The 19736-nt window shown below is 36.4% G+C and overlaps 2 protein-coding genes and 1 long non-coding RNA gene across 4 annotated transcripts in view; all 3 read left to right on the forward strand.

The window, feature by feature from the left end:
- The first annotated feature begins 4866 nt into the window (after positions 1 to 4866).
- Positions 4867 to 9718, forward strand: LOC134648267 (transcription initiation factor IIB-like). The gene is made up of 4 exons (XM_063502757.1): positions 4867 to 5091; positions 5276 to 5384; positions 8429 to 8680; positions 9522 to 9718. The coding sequence occupies exons 1-4, from the start codon at positions 4999 to 5001 to the stop codon at positions 9716 to 9718; spliced, it is 651 nt and encodes a 216-aa protein (XP_063358827.1). The 5' UTR covers positions 4867 to 4998.
- Positions 7747 to 8304, forward strand: LOC134648517 (uncharacterized). The gene is made up of 2 exons (XR_010096900.1): positions 7747 to 7874; positions 8228 to 8304. It is a non-coding gene; the product is annotated as an uncharacterized LOC134648517 (long non-coding RNA).
- A 7484-nt stretch (positions 9719 to 17202) lies between the features above and the next one.
- The window catches only part of LOC134648336 (uncharacterized), a 170525-nt gene continuing 167991 nt past the window's right edge, over positions 17203 to 19736 (forward strand). Inside the window, exon 1 of one of the 2 annotated variants that reach the window (XM_063502847.1) lies at positions 17203 to 17480. In XM_063502847.1, the coding sequence (XP_063358917.1) occupies positions 17417 to 17480 (64 nt within the window). In that variant the 5' untranslated portion in view covers positions 17203 to 17416. The remainder of the gene's footprint in view (positions 17481 to 19736) is intronic. The other variant, XM_063502846.1, reaches the window with a different exon arrangement.

Genomic DNA, 19736 nt, shown 5'->3' on the forward strand with positions numbered 1-19736 from the left:
GTGTGTGAGTAAGACGGATAACGGACTTTTTTGTATATGTTGTATCTACCTACTTATTATCGCACGGAAATAGACTGCTAAATAAAGCGATGTATATATTGCAGAGTATCGTGAAAATGAATTATTCCTAGTTAATCCAATCGGCAATGAATCTTATTACAATGCCATAGAGTATACAATTGGTTATGTGTAAAGTGGGAAAACGAAAACAGGACTACGTACGCCTTCACATCACTGTGAACCTTCGTGGGCCGAAAGTTGACATATGTCAATTGTCGAATAACTAAGGTCACTTTTTGACAGCTTTTGTTAGAAAGGGACTTCCACTTGTATTACAAGTTACAAGCTTTTGAGAAACGGGCCCCTGCAACCAGATGGCGGCACAGGCGCACACATAGCCAATATGGCGACTTTAACACTGGGAATAATTCGTAAAAAAATGTATTTATCTATAAATAAGCCTTAGGACTGGTGTAGAATTATTATAAGCATCTGCCACATTTTCGCTGAACATTATACAAACAGCAACAGTCTTAACTGTCCATAAGTGGACCTTATGCCTTTTGTAATAACGTCCACTGATGGACAGTTAACAGTGTGGGCGATGGTACCAGATAAGTAAAAAAAGAGACTGCTAATTTTCATAAAAATGCTCCTCAGACAAAAGATCAATTTGGTGAGTTTCAGGCGTATTCTGATTATGATAACAGGTTATGAATTAGATCTAGATTGGTTATGGATCTGATCTGTCAGGGTCAAAAGTGATCTTTTTGATTGAAGAAATAGTTAACTCGGATCTAATTCTTAACCTGTTATTAAAATTAGAAGACGCCTGTTAGTTTCAGCTCGATTTTGCGATGCCACCCAGAAAAAATAATGGAGGAGAGCAAACAGTGAACTTTTAGCAGTCCTTATTATGTGACGGTTTTTATGTACAGCCAGCAAGCACGGCACCCTTGCATACACATATGCAGAGGGGTGCTTGGCTAATAGTTTTGCCGACTGTACCATTGAAGATTTTTGCGTGAATGTGGAGGGATCTATTCGTTTTTATATTAACTTAGGTTTAAGTATTATTTTCGGACTTACCAGCCAACGCTGCGTTGGATTTTGTGATTTATTTTTGTACGAGAAAAGGCGTTTGTTGAAAGTTTTAGTTGAGATTCTCCGCTAGTATGGTAGATATCCTATTAAAGTTACCGGCTTTTTTTTCTGCAAATTTGAATAAACATTTGATGGGTAATAAATAAGAAAATACTTTCTTTGCTGTTTAGATACAATATGTCAGTGGCGTGCCTAGAGTTTTGGAGTAAGGCAAGCCGAAATATATGTTTTCGTAATAAAATAACTGTCCAATCTTCACTCTTCGGATTCAAATGCATTCTGCTACCGTATCGAGGCTAGCTAATCATAGCCCACTGAGGGCATACGGCATACTATTACTAGTAACTAGATAGAATTTATCCACGAAATTAATTTAACGACTTTACCTTGCGTTCGTTGAGTAATACGTGGACGCATTTCATACCGTCACAAGGAACAACTTCATCCATTGCACGAATTAGACACTTAGGTATAAACGCCACAACAAACGAACAAATCCACATTCACTAATTCAACTTTTGTTTTGACTAAATAATAATACATTTGAAGTCAACGCGCATGAAATCGCGCTCGTGCAAACTTATGCCTCAGCTAACTTCACACCAAAAGCCAGGCTTAAATCGCCGTACAAAAGTGCTATATATACCAACAAATAGTTACATTCATTATATGGCGGTTTGTAGGCTAGAGCGCCTAAAAGCGGGACGAAAAAGCAAGCCCGGTTGCAAGCCGACGAGTGCGAGCAGAATAGCGAGCATAACCTGCGACTGATTTCTTTCGCGCGGAAGTGGCGCCACGGCAAACATTTGCAACACGCGCCGCGGTCGGAGCGCTGTGGCTTGAATTTAATAATACGGGTTCTTTTGGCGCGCGGTTTTAAAATAATCTATATTGATCTTATCACTACGTAATTTCGGTAAGGCAACTAAGGCAAGCCCGGCTTTTGGGCTTGTATGGAAGTACCGCCACTGCAATATGTCATAAAATAGTCTGGGCCACACTTAAGGGAAACGCCGATGATTATCGTTTCCCGTTATTCTGGCCCCGGCATTACACAGTTACGAATAAGAAATTGTGTTTCATTTGGAACTTATCTGCCCATCAAAATGTCGATAGTAAAAATGAAGATTGGCTTTATTTTTCTTCATTATTATATTATAATTATAACGCAGTGTTTATGTTATTGACATTAACTTTGGAGGAACTATTTTTATACCCTTGATTACAAGCGATATACTTAACTGAGTTTGATTTAACTGTAAGTCTTTTGTTGCATGACTTTTGAACCAATGTTTAAGTTATAACTTCTTTAGTTGTTCGTTAATATTATTATATTTATAAATAAAAATCGTTCGTTCGTTTAAATTTTACCTAAGTACCTTGCATTTTGATTCTTATTTACTTGATGCGTAAAGATTGTTTTCCGTTAACAGACATCATACTTTTCATACTGATAATTATGAGAATGACGAATTTAGTAGTGAAAGAAATTTAGGAAAATTCTTTACTTGCGTACGTATATATATATATATATGTAAAGATAAATAAAACGTACATGTGCCAACAAACATATTAGAGAAGCTAATACAAACAAAGTTTGCATTCGGTAGGGCCGAACTGACACTAGATGCGATATATTTACATGTGAAAATAGCAATACGAATGGTGTAAAACATCTACCAAACTGAGACTAGACTAGTTCGTGTTGCCAATTTTTTTTATCATTCTGTAATAAGCTGCAAGGTACAATTTTACAAGAGTAAACTGGCAACATTGCTGCGATTGACGCACGCTAGACCAATGATGAGTTCTATTTTATTTTATGGCCTGGTTAAGCCAATGATGAGAGGCCTTTTATCAGTGTTGCTATTTTTCTCTTTTGAAATCTTTCTACATATAATTAAAGATTTTCTACATATAATGTAGAAAATCTTATAAAATAGCAATAGCCCTGTAAATTAAAAAAATTGCCTTCAAACTTCTGTTCTAATATTAAAATAGAAATCAAACTGATAAAGTTACTCCAAAAGACCAAAACAGACAAGAACTTCATACTGTATTAATAGTGTATTATCGCCTTGGTCGTGTGTTTAAGGTTTAGTTTATAATTATTATCAGAAACGCCACAAATAATAGTAGTTTATGCAACAGTGATATAATAAGGGTTCTTAAAATTCAAGGGTCGAAGTTACAAAACGAGACGTAGTCGAGTTTTGTAAAAAAAGACCCGAGAATTTTAAGAACCAATTATGAGCTGTTGCATACATTACTTTTTCTATGACAGCTGCAGCAAAAAAAAAAAAAAAAAAAAAAAAAAAAAAAATTATTAAAAAAAAAGAGTTATTATTTAAAAAAAATTGAGTTATTATTTAAAAAAAAAAGAGTTATTATTGTAAATGAAAACATACCTCTTTCAATCAAGATGATCGGAACTTGTATCTTTAAAAAAAATAAAGCAGTTGTATTATACTCATAAGATGACTGCTAGCAGTCATCTTATGAGCCTATAGACAAAGCATTCAAATGACATTGCTTTAGATATCACTGTCAGTCATTTAATTGACACATTTAAGTGCTGGAGTAGAAAAATGTATTTTTAAGTTACGAACTGCTTTTATTATGAATCTTAAGTCCCGCGGACGCGCGATATTGCGCCTTAAATGACAATCAAAATTCAATTCTAATTTAAAATCTGCCATGCCATTTTTGGCTGACAAACTTAGGTCTCTGGGACTCCAAAGGTTAAAGCTTACAGTAAATCCCGTATATAAAAAAAATATTATAAATTACACGACCATCCTTAACTGTGTTCGTCTATGGACATCTTTGACGGTCAAAGGATTAACAGAGGTAATCCGTAATCGGCACATCTTCGCATTTCTCTGAAGTAGGTACTTAAATAACATTAGACAATTCCTGCATAAAGTAATGCCATCATTATGTTCCCGTACTTTGATGTGATTTAGGTAATTCCCTGATAACTCCCTTCCTGTAATATAATAATCGGATACTTACACTAATATTGCACTCGGACCCGGGTATGTCCTAAAACTACGCCCAAACGCCACCGTATGATGGTCAGAGACATTTCATACGGTGGGTTTTAGCTTCAAAAAGAGCTATTGTAAGTTGCGAACGCACTTAGAATTATTTTGTCACTGGCCCTGAATCCTGCCATCGAGGTCAAAATATTTTAAGCGCGAGCAACTAGTTTTGCAATTGACTAAGTATCTAAGAGCTATCTCCAGTTATAAATGTAGTTGGAGCTAGCTCTTATTGGTAATCAAGTTTGGTAAACTGACGAAGGTTTGGAAAAAAGGTAAGTATTGGAAAATCCTAGATATAGCGCATTGTTGAGCGAAGGAGATTATCTCTTTTGGACATGGTAATACTTTGCTCAATAATTCTAAGTCTTGTGGTTTTCCAAGGTAATGGTGAGTATTTCTATTGGTTGGATAAGTACCTAAAAGGCAATGGTAAGTAGAATTGTCGGAAATGCTATTCTGATCAGTCCGAACTTGAACGCCATTAAGAAAGAAAAAATGACTTCAAGGTTTGACTGACACTAGTCATTTTATTAACCTTTTGACCGCCATAGACGTCAACTGACGCACGCAGCTACAGCTACAGCCAAATATCAACCTTCGTGCATTCCGATAAGGTTCATGAGTTCATGACGACGTGCGATACGAGAGGCGTGGCGTTCAAAGGGTTGATAAAGCACATCTTTACATACATTTCCCAATAATACCTACTTAATTTGATTTTTTGTACTATTCACCAGGTGAACAACGTCAACAACTTACTATATCTTCTGGCTCCAACCCCAAAAATGCTCCGCCAAATGTTTCTGCTGTGACCCAGAAGCAAGAATCCATTTGCAATGACATAATCATGCTACGTGGATTCATTGAGATTGAGAGGATGGCTGCTTGCGTCAATCTTTCCAAGACCATTGTGAATAAGAGCAGGGACTTGTATAAAAAGGTAACGTTAGCAAGCTAACGAGGTTTTGAGTCTTGCCACTCTGATTCCTTACTTTTGGTGTATAGAATCTACATAGTGGAAGTTGGGCCAAGCCTCCTTTTAACACGTGTACCTTTAGGCGTCTTTCGCGAATGATGAAAACTTGATAATTCTATCAGATGATATTGACTCATCACGTTTTCAGGTACTAGAGAGCAAACAATTAGCAGCCAACACAAACGAGGCTGTCGCATCGGCGTGTTTATACATAGCCGCGCGCCAAGAAAAATCTGCGCTTTCATTCGATAACGTCCGTCATGCTAGCAAATGCGGCAAGAGATCAATACGCAAATGTTTCGACCGCATCGTGAAACTTTTTAATATCCACCTGGAAATTGATATATATACGGATCCGTTCTTGAATAGTCTGTGCAATGATTTGGATTTGCCATATTACATTCTGCGGATGTCGCACCACATCGTCCAAGAAGCTCTGGCGATGAAAATCGTGTCTCAGTGCGGTCGTCAGGCAGTTATTGCTGCGGCCGTTTTTATGGCTTCTCAGGCAAGTATTTGTAAAATACATTTAAAAAATATACTGCAGTGAACAAAAATTTAGTTTACATAGTATATCTATTACGGAAACTTAGTTATTTCTCATAAATTTAATATTTGATGCAAGCTTTTATCGCTGACTGTATTTTCCTTTCAACAGACAACTTAATGAATATTCATCAAGACAATTCTAGCAAACCCAAACAATTAGGTTGCGTTGTTTTGTCACAGAGATCCTATGGTCATCTCCTGTGTCCATCATTAGATCAGCTTTATGGTGCCATAATATTGTGTTGTGACTTGTGACCCAACTTACATAAGGTTTATTCGGGTAATCCCGGAAGTTGGGTAATCCCGAAAATCATTGTAAAATCACTCATATTCCGTTGTAAGAGTCAGCTTTCGGAATTATCCGCCACTTTCGTTCATTCGGAAATACCCGAATACACCTTATGTTACATATGTACCTACTTAAGTGAAGTTTCAAAGTTTTCAACTCAATCGAACTATGGATAGAAAGTGGGTCTAATAATTTAATTACAAACTTTAAAAGACTAATAAAAGCTTGTAAAATGGGTAAAACGTTTGAAACTAGCTCGAAAAAGGAAATATTTCTAAGTTTCCTTCAATTAAAAAAACTTTTTTGATATTTAATTCAGGTGTCACACGATAAGCGAACCCAGAAAGACGTCGAGAACATATCTGGCTTGGCGGGCGAGGCCATCTGGGAAGCATACAGGCTCATGTATCCACATGCATCCGAACTTATCCCCATTACCTTTGAGCTGAAAGTGCCCATTCAGTCTCTGCCTAGAATTTAGGTGGTACTTACACAACAGATTAACATTACAGTAGAAGCGAAATACTTCTTTTCATTTCTCATGCTCTGAAAGTGGGTCAGTTTTGTTCTATAAAGTGTGCAGAAAACGATACGTTTCTGCTCTAGAGCATTTTAATTACCAAGTAGGCTTTTTTCTTTTTTTTTTACGATAAGCTATTAAAATTTTGTTTGAAATGGATTTGTTGTACTATTTCCATTTTGATTAACTCGATCCCTACCTATTGCATAAATAACAATAGGTAGGTTGTTTTACCTTTATTGTTAATTGAAAATAGGTATTACTGAATCGCGATTAGAAAGGGATTGAGATAGCTGTCAATCCATATTGATTTTGACGTAAGTGTATGGAAATCTGTTATTTCTAATCCCTTTCTGATCGCGGCATGATATAGGTACCCTCAAGAAATAACTACAAAAAAAGTTTATACTTAGTCATGTTTTTTTTAAATACACGTGTTTTACGTACCTATCCGAAATGTAAAGTAGAGTGTTTAACTCTGGTGAAAGGCATCACAAAGGCAATATCGGATAATGGCGCTTTCGCTGCATTCGAGCGCCAAACTATCTCGACTGTAATCAGCGCCTTTCATTCCTTGGTTAACAATCTACTATTGTCTTGTAGGAAAACCTAATTTGTAACTACTAGTATATAAAATATATTAATAGGATAAGGATAAAATGTACGCTATTATATTTATTGCATCAGTACTGTCGTTGCCATACCCAATATATGGGTATCATGTATTGAGACAATTGTTTCCGGAAATTTAACTACAGGTATGAACATACATCATGATACATGTAAGCAATTGAAATAAAATAAAATAAATAGTTTGCTTAATTAATGGTTTTCCAATGTAATGGTGAGTATTGGTTTGCTAAAAGGGTCCTTTACGACAATTTTAGGTCCCAGGTAAGTAGAACTGTCGGAATACACTACTTAGTTGATCAGTCAGAGCATGAACGACTAAGAAAAAAAGGACTTCAAGGTTTGGCTGAAGAGTTATTTATTAATACTTATACCGCCAAAACTGACGCGCCCAATATCAATAACCTTCGTGAATTCCGACAAGGTTTATGAATTCATGACGGCGTGCGATACGAGAGGCGTGGCGTTCAAAGGGTTGATAAAGCACATCTTTACATAAAATTCCCAATAATACCTACTTAATTTGAATTTCTGAACTATTCACCAGGTGAACAACGTCAACAACTTGCTATATCTTCTGGCTCCAACCCCGATCATGCTCCTCCGAATGGTTCTGCTGTGACGCCTGTGACCCAGAAGCAAGAATCCATTTGCGCTGACACAATCATGCTACGTGGACTCGTTGAGATTGAGAGGATGGCTGAATGCGTTAAACTTCCCAAGAGCATTGTGGATAAGTCCTGGGACTTGTATAAACAGGTAACGTAATCAAGCTTTCCAGGTTTTGGGTCTTGCCAGTCGGATTCCCTTTAATGCACACACCCCAGGCCAAAAGTGTGGAAACAACGTTGTTTTCTTTATCTCATATTTCTAATATTATTATTGTATGGGTACTGATAAAAAAAATTACATTAGGCAACCCCTAAAGGTTGTTAATTGCCTGACAAAATGTTGAACTGGCTAAAATATATCGCAATAGCAGTATACACAGATATTTACTCTTATTTATAAGCTTGTTTCTATACTTTTGGTCGGGTGTATCTATATGGCTTCAACAACGAATGATTAAATGTTGCTATATTTACCAGATGATATTGACTCAAAGTTTTCAGGCACAAGTGACCAAACAATTAAAAGCGTTTCCAAACGACGCCATCACATCAGCGTGTCTATACATAGCCGCTCGTCACCAGCGGGCTCAGCACGGTTCCATTTTTATCGACTATCACTATGCCCGTCACTTTCGCACTTACATACTTGTTAGAACGTGACAGGCATGGTGATAAACGATAAAAATGCGACCGTGCTACTAGGGCAGGTCAGCAAATGCAGCAAGAGACAGATAGAAAAATGTTTCATAAGCATCCAGAAACTTCTAAATATCGAACTGGAACCTGTGTATACGGACCCGTTCCTGTATAGACTCGGCTGTGATTTGGATTTGCCTACAAGTGTTAGGCGTATGTCGAATCACATCGTCCTGGGAGTTGAGGCGATGAAAATCGTGCCTCAGTGCGATCGTCAGGCAATTATTGCGGCGGCCATTTTTATGGCTTCTCAGGCAAGTAACTATTTGTAAGTCATTAAAAATACCACTTGTCCCAAAATTCAACGATAAGCTGGCACCAGAAGATGGACCTGCTCATGACTGCTAGAGGAAAAAAAAGGAAAAAAATAGATCTCAATTTATTATGGAATTACAAAAAAAAATTAAAATCGACACCCCTAGTGGTACAGTGGCGTATTTTTAACGACCATGTCTACAATTTTTCATTTTTTTTTTTAATTTTTTCCTCGAGTACCTAGTCATGAGCAGGTCCATCTTCTGGTGCCAGCTTATCGTTGAATTTTGGGAAACGTATAGGTACGTACTTATCCACAAATTCACAAAATGTTTGTTTCGATAGGTGTTTAAGGTAAGTAAAATTAAAAACCGGCCAAGAGCATGTCGGGCTATACTCAGTGTATTCCGTGTTACCCTGCTACTTCTATCACAATAGGCTAAACGGGGGCTATTAAAGTGTCATTACAAGCAAAAGGGAGCATACGCGCACCTTCGCAGCGCTTTTACCTAGTATTTTGACTAAAAAGGAAAAGCTTTATCGGGTTATCTCTTAACTCAAAAACGGCTTAACCGATTTTTGTTTCGAAGAAATAATTTACGAAAATATTATCTATTAAAACAGAATTAGAATAGAATAGAATAGAAAAACGTTTATTGCAAAAACCATCTACATACAGCACCACACATATACATTTAAGACAGAAGATCTTATACACTAACTAAACAGTTAAAACTATTAGTAGCTTAAACTAACATGCAATAATAATCGTAGTATTGATGCTGCTAGAGGCTACAAATGGACACCACTCAGCATATGCTCTAACATAATATATATGCTATAGCGCTGGTCTTCCGTGGATTTCAGGTGTCACACGATAAGCGAACCCAAAAAGACGTCGAGAACATCTCCGGCGTGGCGGGTGAGGCCATCTGGGCAGCATACAGGCTCATGTACCCTCATGCAGCCGCGCTCATCCCCCCCGTTAACTTCGAGCTGACTGCTTCTAGTGCTTCTATCGAGTCTCTACCACGAATTTAGCTACACCACAGATTATAGTTTTACGACCTACAAAAGTACCTATGGAAGAGTTTCAGGTGTCAGCCGATTAAGGGACTTCGACAACATCTCTGGCGTGGCGGGCGAGGCAATCTGGGAAGCATACAGGCTCATGTACAAATCCTTGAAGCAACTGTAAAATATATGGTTTAACGTAAAATATAGGGTGGGCAGCAGACTTGTGACAATAAATCTAAAATAAATAGGTACCTACCTAGTTTTAGGCGATAATTTCTCGATTAGTTACACTTCCTCCTTGTTATATGGATCACTTCAAAACCCTACGCATCTTAATCCTAGCAAGCCTAGTTATTCTCCAAATCGCGACCTTTACCCACTCAAATATAAATAAATTTAAACGTAAAGGCATAGTGACGTCGCATAATCTACGAAGTAATTCACATCGAGACCGTCTAGTCGCACCGCTTCACAAACTCACAAGGTCAGAACAGTCGGTCTACGTCACACAGGCCCTGCGATATACAACCGCCTCCCAGATAGCATATTTAAGAGACGCCCCGTCTCACCAATCCTTTAAAAGGAATTTAGAATCAAAAAGGTTTTATACTTTTAAGTTTTAATGAAATAATGGAACTACCAATGACTATGTAACGTAATATAATTGTATATCTCTATTTAATTTTCTCCTATAACGAATCGATGACATTACTATACTATGTGTATATTTCTGTCTAAATACTCTGTAATGTGTACTTTGTATGTTGTACAAAATTGTATCCGACGTGTAGCTGTATTGTACCAATAAAGATTATTTTATCTTATCTTATCTTATCTTATATGGTTACGAATAAATGATTAACGGTATAACATTTTTTTACTTATTCCAAAATAGTAGGTATTCCCTAGGTAGTAGCCCCAAAAGTGCATGCTCACTTTATAAATTAGCACGATAGGGGTTGCTTTCAAAGGGCGCGTTCAGTGCCAGCACGAGCTACGCGCTATGACCGTACCTAGCCGATAACACGGGAAAAACCGTATGTAGCGAAAAGCGCCTACGAACAGTGAACCCGCCTAGCGGGTCGCTGGCAGTGTTAATAAGGGCAACGAACTGTCAACAACCTTTCATACACTCATTATTCCCAATCATTCCCAATTCCCACCATGTCCCTCGAATTTATTGTTTTTTTATCAAAACGCAGGTATTTCGTTAAAAAGAGATTAATACGACATTGACATCTCTATGCAGTTACGCTCTTCTGAAATAACATAAGAAAGGGCGTGAGCTGAGTAGCGAGTGAGCCCTTTATGTATATTTAGCTAAAGACAAGTATAGTAATGGACCCTATAATGGACGTGGAACCGGTAATGGGACATAAAACCACAAATCCTCTAAAATAAGTATGTAAAAGTAGTTTATAAACACTGGCAATATTTTACCATAAATAAGAGTCATAGAGCTGTTTAAGTTTGACTTTTTATTAATTTCGGTTACTTTTTAAGAAATTGGCGCCAACCCAAAAGTTGTCGTGTCACTGGAAAAAATAACCAGTAAGAATTCTTAACAACTTCGCTAAGAGAGGTGAGTTCATATATTAAATTGTAATTAATTATTACTTGGTGTAAACTAGAATCTGTTTTGTTAATTGCATTTACTATGAGATAAGGTATACAACACATTATGTTGTGACTCTAGAGATGTATAAAAAAATAGTGGTATTTTGCCCAATCCCATTATAGGAGCTGTAAAACTGCATACCTCCTATGATGGGATAATTTACATAATGATGCTTGCCATGGCGTAATTTCATGTTTAAACAATACAGAAGTATAATGTAGTTACTCGTACGAACTATGTCAGGAGGTCTTCTCGGACTTCGGATAAATTAATATCGTTTTTACAAAATTTTATTTAACTTGCCCTGTTAGTTTGTATACAGGGTGGATTTTCTTTTTGGGTCAGTGAGGGCAGCTACCAGATCCCGTGCTGCGACGAGAAAACGGTCTTAGATAACCTTCCCTCGATTTCAAATTAATGAAGATTGGCTTTTACAGATTTTGGAAAAAACATACAGGATGCGAGAAAAAGGTAATTTTTGACAATCGTTTTTTTGATGCCAATCGATCCCATTCCTATTGAGGATCAAAAGCTTGTATGGAACTAAAAAAAAATTTACGGCTAGAAAAGCCACAAATCGAGAGAAAACTTTTCCCATACAATTTGTATGAAAATCAAAACTTTTATTTTTCACATGCTATTTTCTATTATCTAGTATCAATAGTTTCTTTGGGGTCAACTTACGACAATGTACTAAAAAGCCACAAATTAATAAAAACTTTTTCCATAGGTACACTTACTATGGAGAAAATGTGAAATTTAATTTTGACCCCAAAATACTATTGATACTGGATAGGAATGGAATCGATTGGCATACAAAAATAGCATGTGAAAAATATAAATTTTCATTTTCATACAAAGTATATGGGAAATGTTTTCCTCGATTTGTGGCTTTTCTAGCCGGAATTTTTTTTGTTCCATACAAGCTTTTGATCCTCAATAGGAATGGGATCGATTGGCATAAAAAAAAAAGTTTGTCAAAAATTACCTTTTCCTCGCACCCTGTATGTTTTTACCAAAATCTGTAAAAGCCAATCTTCATTAATTTGAAATCGAGGGAAGGTCTTCTAAGACCGTTTTCTCGTAGCAGCACGGGATCTGGTAGCTGCCCTCACTGACCCAAAAAGAAAATCCACCCTGTATTAGTTAGTGTGGTTCAAATCTTGGAAATGGCATTTGAGCCACTTTCGGATTTCCGATTGAGTTGAAATTTTGGATACGTATGCAAATCGGATGACAATGCAATCCAATCGGGTGACAAAAACGTATTCCCTATTCCAATATCTTATACTGATAGGGTATGCCCATTATAGGGGGCCCATTCAGTAATGGGCCCCAATGGGGCTATTTTTCCGTGGATCCAGTATCCACGTCCATTACCGGGGTTCCATTACTGGAGCTTTGGTGTCCATGACTGGAGAAAAAAAACATACTTTTAATTTATTAATTATGTGGAAACTAACTGCAGTATCTTTGATACAACACGCCTGAAACATGAAAGAAGGATAGGATATTCATCTTTTAACAAGCTAAGCGGTAGAACTTTTACATGTATCAGGGAAATATCACAAATACTCCAAATTTCCTCTTAAATGTCCCATGACTGGTGCCGTTACTATAGGTAAATAATGAAGATAGTTAATACGATACGACTGCATCAATTACTGATGTGCCGTCGGAAATGTAATTTTGTACAAAATAGTTTTAAAAAATCCACTTGGGAATTTTTCGGAATCTCTTATTTTTGTATAGGAATAGAAATATTCCATTTCCAAAAAGAAACTTGCCTTTGTTTCCTGTGAAATTTTCAAACTTTGGAAACTTTCCGCTACATGCACATTTGTATTATGAATTACTAGTTTAGTTAATAGTATGTAGTTATGGCACATGGCAAAGCTTTATACAATATGTATATTTTTTCGACGAATCGCCTTAACGCCTGATGGTAAGCGCCCGCAACACCAGAGGCATTGTAAGTGGGTTGCCGGCCTTCAAGATGGGAGTACGCTCTTTTCTTGAAGGTATGAAGGCACACTCAAGCAAACCCTTGTCTTGTTGACATAGTTGAAATATTTTAAGCTAAGGTTTAAGCTGAGAGTGGCGGGTGGTAGAGTCGTTGCCTGATTTAATCTTGCTCCGTAAGATAGTATTTTTTTTACAAAACTGGTTTACATGTCAAAAAAGCTAATCATAATGATTGGCAACAGTTCCGTAACCGACCTCATTGTGTTAAGAAGTCTATGATTGACAGTCTTTATCAATAACTCGTCTCTGCTTTAGGTGATACTGGCTCTTTTGCCATACTACTTAATGTGCGGGCGTGCCTTCGATCTTGATGATTGGTGCCGACGGGTGTGGACCGTGGAGACATTTATTGTGTATGACATTATTTGGATCGGCTACGCTACGTCGTGCCGGCACGTCAAAGGAATAGGTAAGCTGGACCTTACTAGGCTTTTATTTCTTCGTTATGATTTGGCTCATTCTCTGAGAATACGTCGGCGGTTGCGTCTAAGCCACGACTCTACTAAAATCACTATATGTATGCCCTTAACCCTTAAATGCTCGGAGGAATAATCATATGGAGTGGTGACACGCACTAATTTCTATGTGAAAAATTCTGCCGTTTTCGGCGCGGGGGGCGAGGGACGCACACAAATAATGTAAACACTAATGCATTTTTCGCATGCGTCGCTACACACGCACACGACAAAATTATCAAACACTAGCATAAACTATATTCACACAAATACAAGAACAAACACAGACAACCCCGTCCGTGAACGAGATGATGTCAGTTCTAAGTAAACGTAGAAGTGCGAGGGACTTGTCGATAATATTGTCGATATTTTATTGACTGAATTTTAACTGTCTGCTTTAGTCAATTATAACCATCAAAAACATTACATGTAAAAAGGTGCAAGTCTCGCAACGCTTCTACTACAAAAAAGTTTTGAGATGTAATGCTAATGTGTGAAACCAAGTCGGTTATTTTAATCAGTGCCAGGGGGTGTTAAAACCGTATCAATAAGATATCTTTAATTTGTAATAAGTATAATGACTTGGCCATCGCACGGCTGCATAATGACATAAGGATCATCGTCACCTACTAAAAATAATTCTAATTGAACATAACGCTAGCGCAGCTAGCGCTAATTGCAGTTTGAGCATTACACATATTTACGAGTACGGTACGAGTAAATCATTATGTGCGATTGCCAAGTCATTATATCTTATTGATACGGTTTTAACACCCCCTGCGGGCTCAGCACGGTTCCATTTTTATCCACTATCACTATGCCCGTCACTTTCGCACTTACATACTTGTTAGAACGTGACAGGCATGGTGATAAACGATAAAAATGCGACCGTGCTACTAGGGCTGGCACTGATTAAAATAACCGACTTGGTTTCACGTTACATCTCAGAACTTTTTGTAATAAAAGCGTTGCGAGACTTGCACCTTTTTACATGTAGGTAATGTTTTTGATGGGATCTCATCTCTTTTTGTAGACAGTCCCTCTTTTCGGGTACTCATACCCATACAATGTATACATATATCATAACTAAACACATACTCACATCGTACATACATCGTAGTGTACCTTTACTTTACCTACTATTTGTAGGAACTGCAAGAGTAACTTTGTAATATCATATATTTATATGGAATTACAAACTTACTTATGCAGTTCTTAGATCTTTAAAACGTGACTGATATTGCAATATTTTTAGGTTTTCGATGGCTTGATAAGCTGAAAACTACTTATGTTTAAAATTTATTGCATCTTTTGGAAATCTAAAAAAATAAATCATAATAACAATATATTTATAATGTTCATATAGATTTTATCGATATTGGTTTTTATGGTGGCCCATCGCTAACTATGGTAGAGTGATACCAGAGTAATAAATTAAAAGTGCCTATTTATGGAAAATGACGGCAGTAAATACCTTAAAATAAATAAAATACAATACACGTATTGGACATGTCAAATAAAAAATATACGATAGAAACTAAGAGAAAAATGAATTTTCAAACAGTAGTAGGGTAGGTGCGTTAGTTTTCGTCCTGCCAGCCTATTATGGATAGCTTTATCCATCTTTATCCACGTGATAAAATAACTGTCACTGTTTAACACCGTGGGAAAGAAAGTGACGGACACCGTTTTATCACGCTGTCACGTAGACAAGAACGACCATCATATCCGTACAGCTCTAGTTTTCATCCACTTGACGAAATTGAATATAAATCTACATTGCTGCACAAATTTGGACTTAATGTAATCCTTAATGTCGAGACAATATACGAGTATCTATCTACATAAAAAATGTATTTGGTAAGTAGCAAATTAAATATCAAATATGTTATTTGCTAATCTGTCATGTGAACGAAAACTAGAGACTCCATGGACGGAAACTAGCACAACGACCCTATATCGGTAATATCACGTTATTTATGATTTATACTATTTATTTCATTGAATGGATTATGTTGATATAAAAATAAGGTGTTATAGAAAAATAATGTGTTAAGTATATAAATTATATAATAATAAGCAACGCAAATTAGAAGTTAGGTATACCTATTACCTAATGAATATATAGAAAGTCTTCTTTAAATATTACCCTAAATTAGATCTTGTACCATGAAGTGGTATCACTTTCAGATTGACAATGTTTTTTAGTTTTTTGCTAAATTAGTGCACTATTTGATAATATTTACATGTAATAGTACTTACATATGAAAAGAAACGTGTTCTTTAAGTACGCTAGATGTGACCGATCGGTTTTTACAGGAGAAAACGCTACAATTCGGCATTTTCTGCTCCTAACATTCCACTTAGATTGACGTTTGCTGAATGGCGTATGACGTATGGCAACTAGTTTTATATAACCTCCTTGACCGGCGGCCGCCGACTTTTGGCAGAGGGGAACGCCTGTTAATGGCGGTTCCTGTTGGTTTATTATTCCGAGCTTAAATGCATAGTGATGCATTTATACACACAACATAAACATCAAATGTTATGCATTATTAAACAAATTCTATTTGTTCTTGTATATTATTTCAATAGTAAAACTAATAAATTTTCCGAATTATTACATAAATTTACGCAGTATTTTAATTCATAAAAATTACATTTGTTTATAGACGAAATGTCGGAAAATTTGGAAAAACCTGGAAGTTGATGATTTTTAGTATGTGATTTTGGGCAGATTTTTCGGGGTTTGTAATTATTTTATATTTACAAACTTTATCATAGGAACATCATAAATAGTGTACCTTTCTGATGGCAGTTAAGATTTTTCCTATACCCTTTACAAATACCTATATATTTCCAAAAATATGATTTAGCCTATGCAACTTTTAACACTGATTTCGCAGTGAAAATCGATGATATAATTTTTTTTACTATTTTTCCTAGAAACGGCAAACAATTATGTGATACATATATTAATTTCGGCCAAAAAGAAAAAATCATGCATTTAAGGGTTAAGATTTGAGGAGTTCCCTCGATTCCTCATGGATTCCATCATCAGAACTGAGTTTTGAAGAAAAACGGGACCAATCTGTATGCATATGCATACAAACAAAAAAATAATTTTCATAATCGGTCCAGTAATGACAGATTTCTATGGAGTAATAAACATAAAAAAAACATAAGGTTAACTGGAAGAGATCCCTTGAAGGGATAAGTTCGCCTTTGTACTAATGACAGATTTACTACCTCATTCTCTCCACTCATTCTCCACTGCACACGTCATAGACAAACTAAACTATAGAACGTCATCGTCACCCCCACGTGCATGGCAATGAAAATTCGATCAATCTTTGAGGGCTTTCCCAAAACGCTCGACGCTACGCTCCGTTACGGCTACGAAGAAAATTCAGTACCGCGCCAGCTTTCAGAGGAAGAGTACGCGTCGCGCGCGTTCTAATTCACGTCTTTCGTATTTACGTACGCAGTCATTCAACTTTAAATCCAATTATGTATTAATACAATGGCGTGTGTGAGTTAATGAGATTGTGTGATTAGTGCGTTTTAAATGTTATCTGATAGCGTTTGGTGTCGGAAAATGCTGAAGGATGTGAGTTTGGGAAAATGTTGAGCGCGTTCGCGCTATGGCACGTGGGATTGTTGGTATTGGGAGTGGATGGGCTTATAGGTAAGATAAAATGCTTTAGGTAAAACTATTTTACTTAAATATATATAATATAAATAATACATATATATATAATCACGAAAATAGACTAGCTATCCTATTACTTAAATTAAGAGTGACTAGTAGGTACGTATTTACGTAGTATGTATGTGTTATAGTTGTAGCTTTAAGAAGAACACTATAGGTAGGTAATAATATACAGTGTGGAAAGATAAGTCGGGCCCTGGAGGGAAACTACCTTAAATCCTTAAGCTGGCTCATTTTACTTAAAGGAGACATTCCCTTATTTTTAAAAAGAAACAAAACTGCATTCAAAGATTTTCTAAAACTCGCTTGCCTCGCCCGGGACTCGAACCGACTAAAAATCCCTAAAAATAAAAAATCGCAATTTTATTCTACTAGTCGATACAGTTAATGTTAATGATAACATTTCTCCAAGAAACATTAGGTCTTAAACTCGTCTGTCGTACAAAATATCCATAAAATGTAATATTTAGTACTCAAGATTTTTTTAGACAAGCCAAATCGAAGAAAAAAAGAAAAATACTTTGTATGCAGTTTTGTTTCTTTTTATAAATAAAGGAATGTCTCCATTAAGTAAAATGAGCCAGCTTAAGGATTTAAGGTAGTTTTCCTCCAGGGCCCGACTTATCTTTCCACACTGTATAAATCTTTAAAAGAGACAAAAAATAAAACAACACGAAAACAAAAGAGACTTTTCAGTATTTAATGACCAGAGTACGGTTGAACTTACACACCCTGTATTTCCCCATTTCGATAACAACAGGTACGGATTCGCAATAGTCTGGTGTTGCTCCACACTGTTTTTTTCGCAAACACCGCAAACAAATGTTCCGAACAACGCTGGACATGACGATAGAACTCCACCGTAGCGTGGCAGTTTGTTTGCGAAAGCTTTGAAAGAAAATAATCGGGCTTTTGTGCGAAACTACGTTTGTTTGTACAAACTATCGAGCTTGGCTGATTATTTATCTCTAGTTACAATAGTTACCGATATTTGTTTACCTAAGAAATATTTGCAAGTTGGTTAAAAAAAGAAGAGGTAAGTAAGTAACATATTATGTGATTGCATACAAAGTAGCTGTATAATACTTGCACGTTTTGCATAACTTCGCGTTGGATATGATGAAGGAAACAAACGGCATTTTGACATGTTATCCAAACGAACGTTGAACCTACACACCTACAGTGCATTTCCCTTAAGTTGGGTAAGCTGGAATTTTAAACAGGTGAAGTATAAAGGATTGTCACTTAAAACATGCTAGAGTCTGTGCGGAAACCCTGGAGTGTATTAGGCCCAATACATTCCACGACTCTTCTCTTTCCGAATAGACTAATTGGTAATTGAATAGTGTCCATTTTGAACCTAATATTTATCATGTTGCTCTTGTAAATAAAATAAGCTAGGAAAATTCTAAATCGCTATAAGAATCACCAAGAACAGCGCCATTGACAGGGTAAAAAAAATGTCGGACTTTCCCTTTCATAGATAAAATCAGAAAATTAAATTAAATTCATAGGAAATAAATTCGCGAGCGTTTTTGACAAATGGCTTCATCACTATCCCCTTCTCTATCCCTAGGAATATGGCACAGATGATAATTTCATACGGACTGACAGACGGCCATTAAGCCACTGGGGCAAAGTTTAGGGATCCGTGCGGTACTTAACTCACAAATATTCGTATTCTCGAAGGGATTTATCTACTACTAAGGGTCCTAAGTTTTTAATAAAATTTGGAACTTTAATTTGATATTCATAAGGTTTTCTAGAACTCAGGAGGATAGGTATACTTAACTAAATATATAATCCTAAGGATGGCTTTACAATTTACATAATGTAAACTAAGTAAGTATTTTGGACAATTATTGTACCTAAGCCCTTTATTTACAAATTATTAATAGTTTTATACAAAGGACTGTATAACTGAGTGTTTACGTAGCTGACTGTACTTACAATTCGGACGTGGGTATAACTCAGTAAATAGTTAGCCTTTGTTTCAATTAAGTAATGTAATTTATACGTTTGCGTGCTTGCCAAAGTGGTTCTATATTGTACCCGAAATTATTTGGTACCCGACCTGACTCTTTGAAGTAATAACCAGTTTGTCAAAGGACTGTCTCATTTCAAACATAGACAGAGATAATCATACTATCTTTGTCTTATAGTAGTCCTAGCATCCAAAAGAAAAGGATGAGTATAGTTTTCTTTGTTCTTATTTACTGACAATTTGGTTTG

This window comes from Cydia amplana, chromosome 5, assembly GCF_948474715.1.
Source record: "Cydia amplana chromosome 5, ilCydAmpl1.1, whole genome shotgun sequence".
In the NCBI taxonomy this organism is placed as follows: Eukaryota; Metazoa; Arthropoda; class Insecta; order Lepidoptera; family Tortricidae; genus Cydia; species Cydia amplana.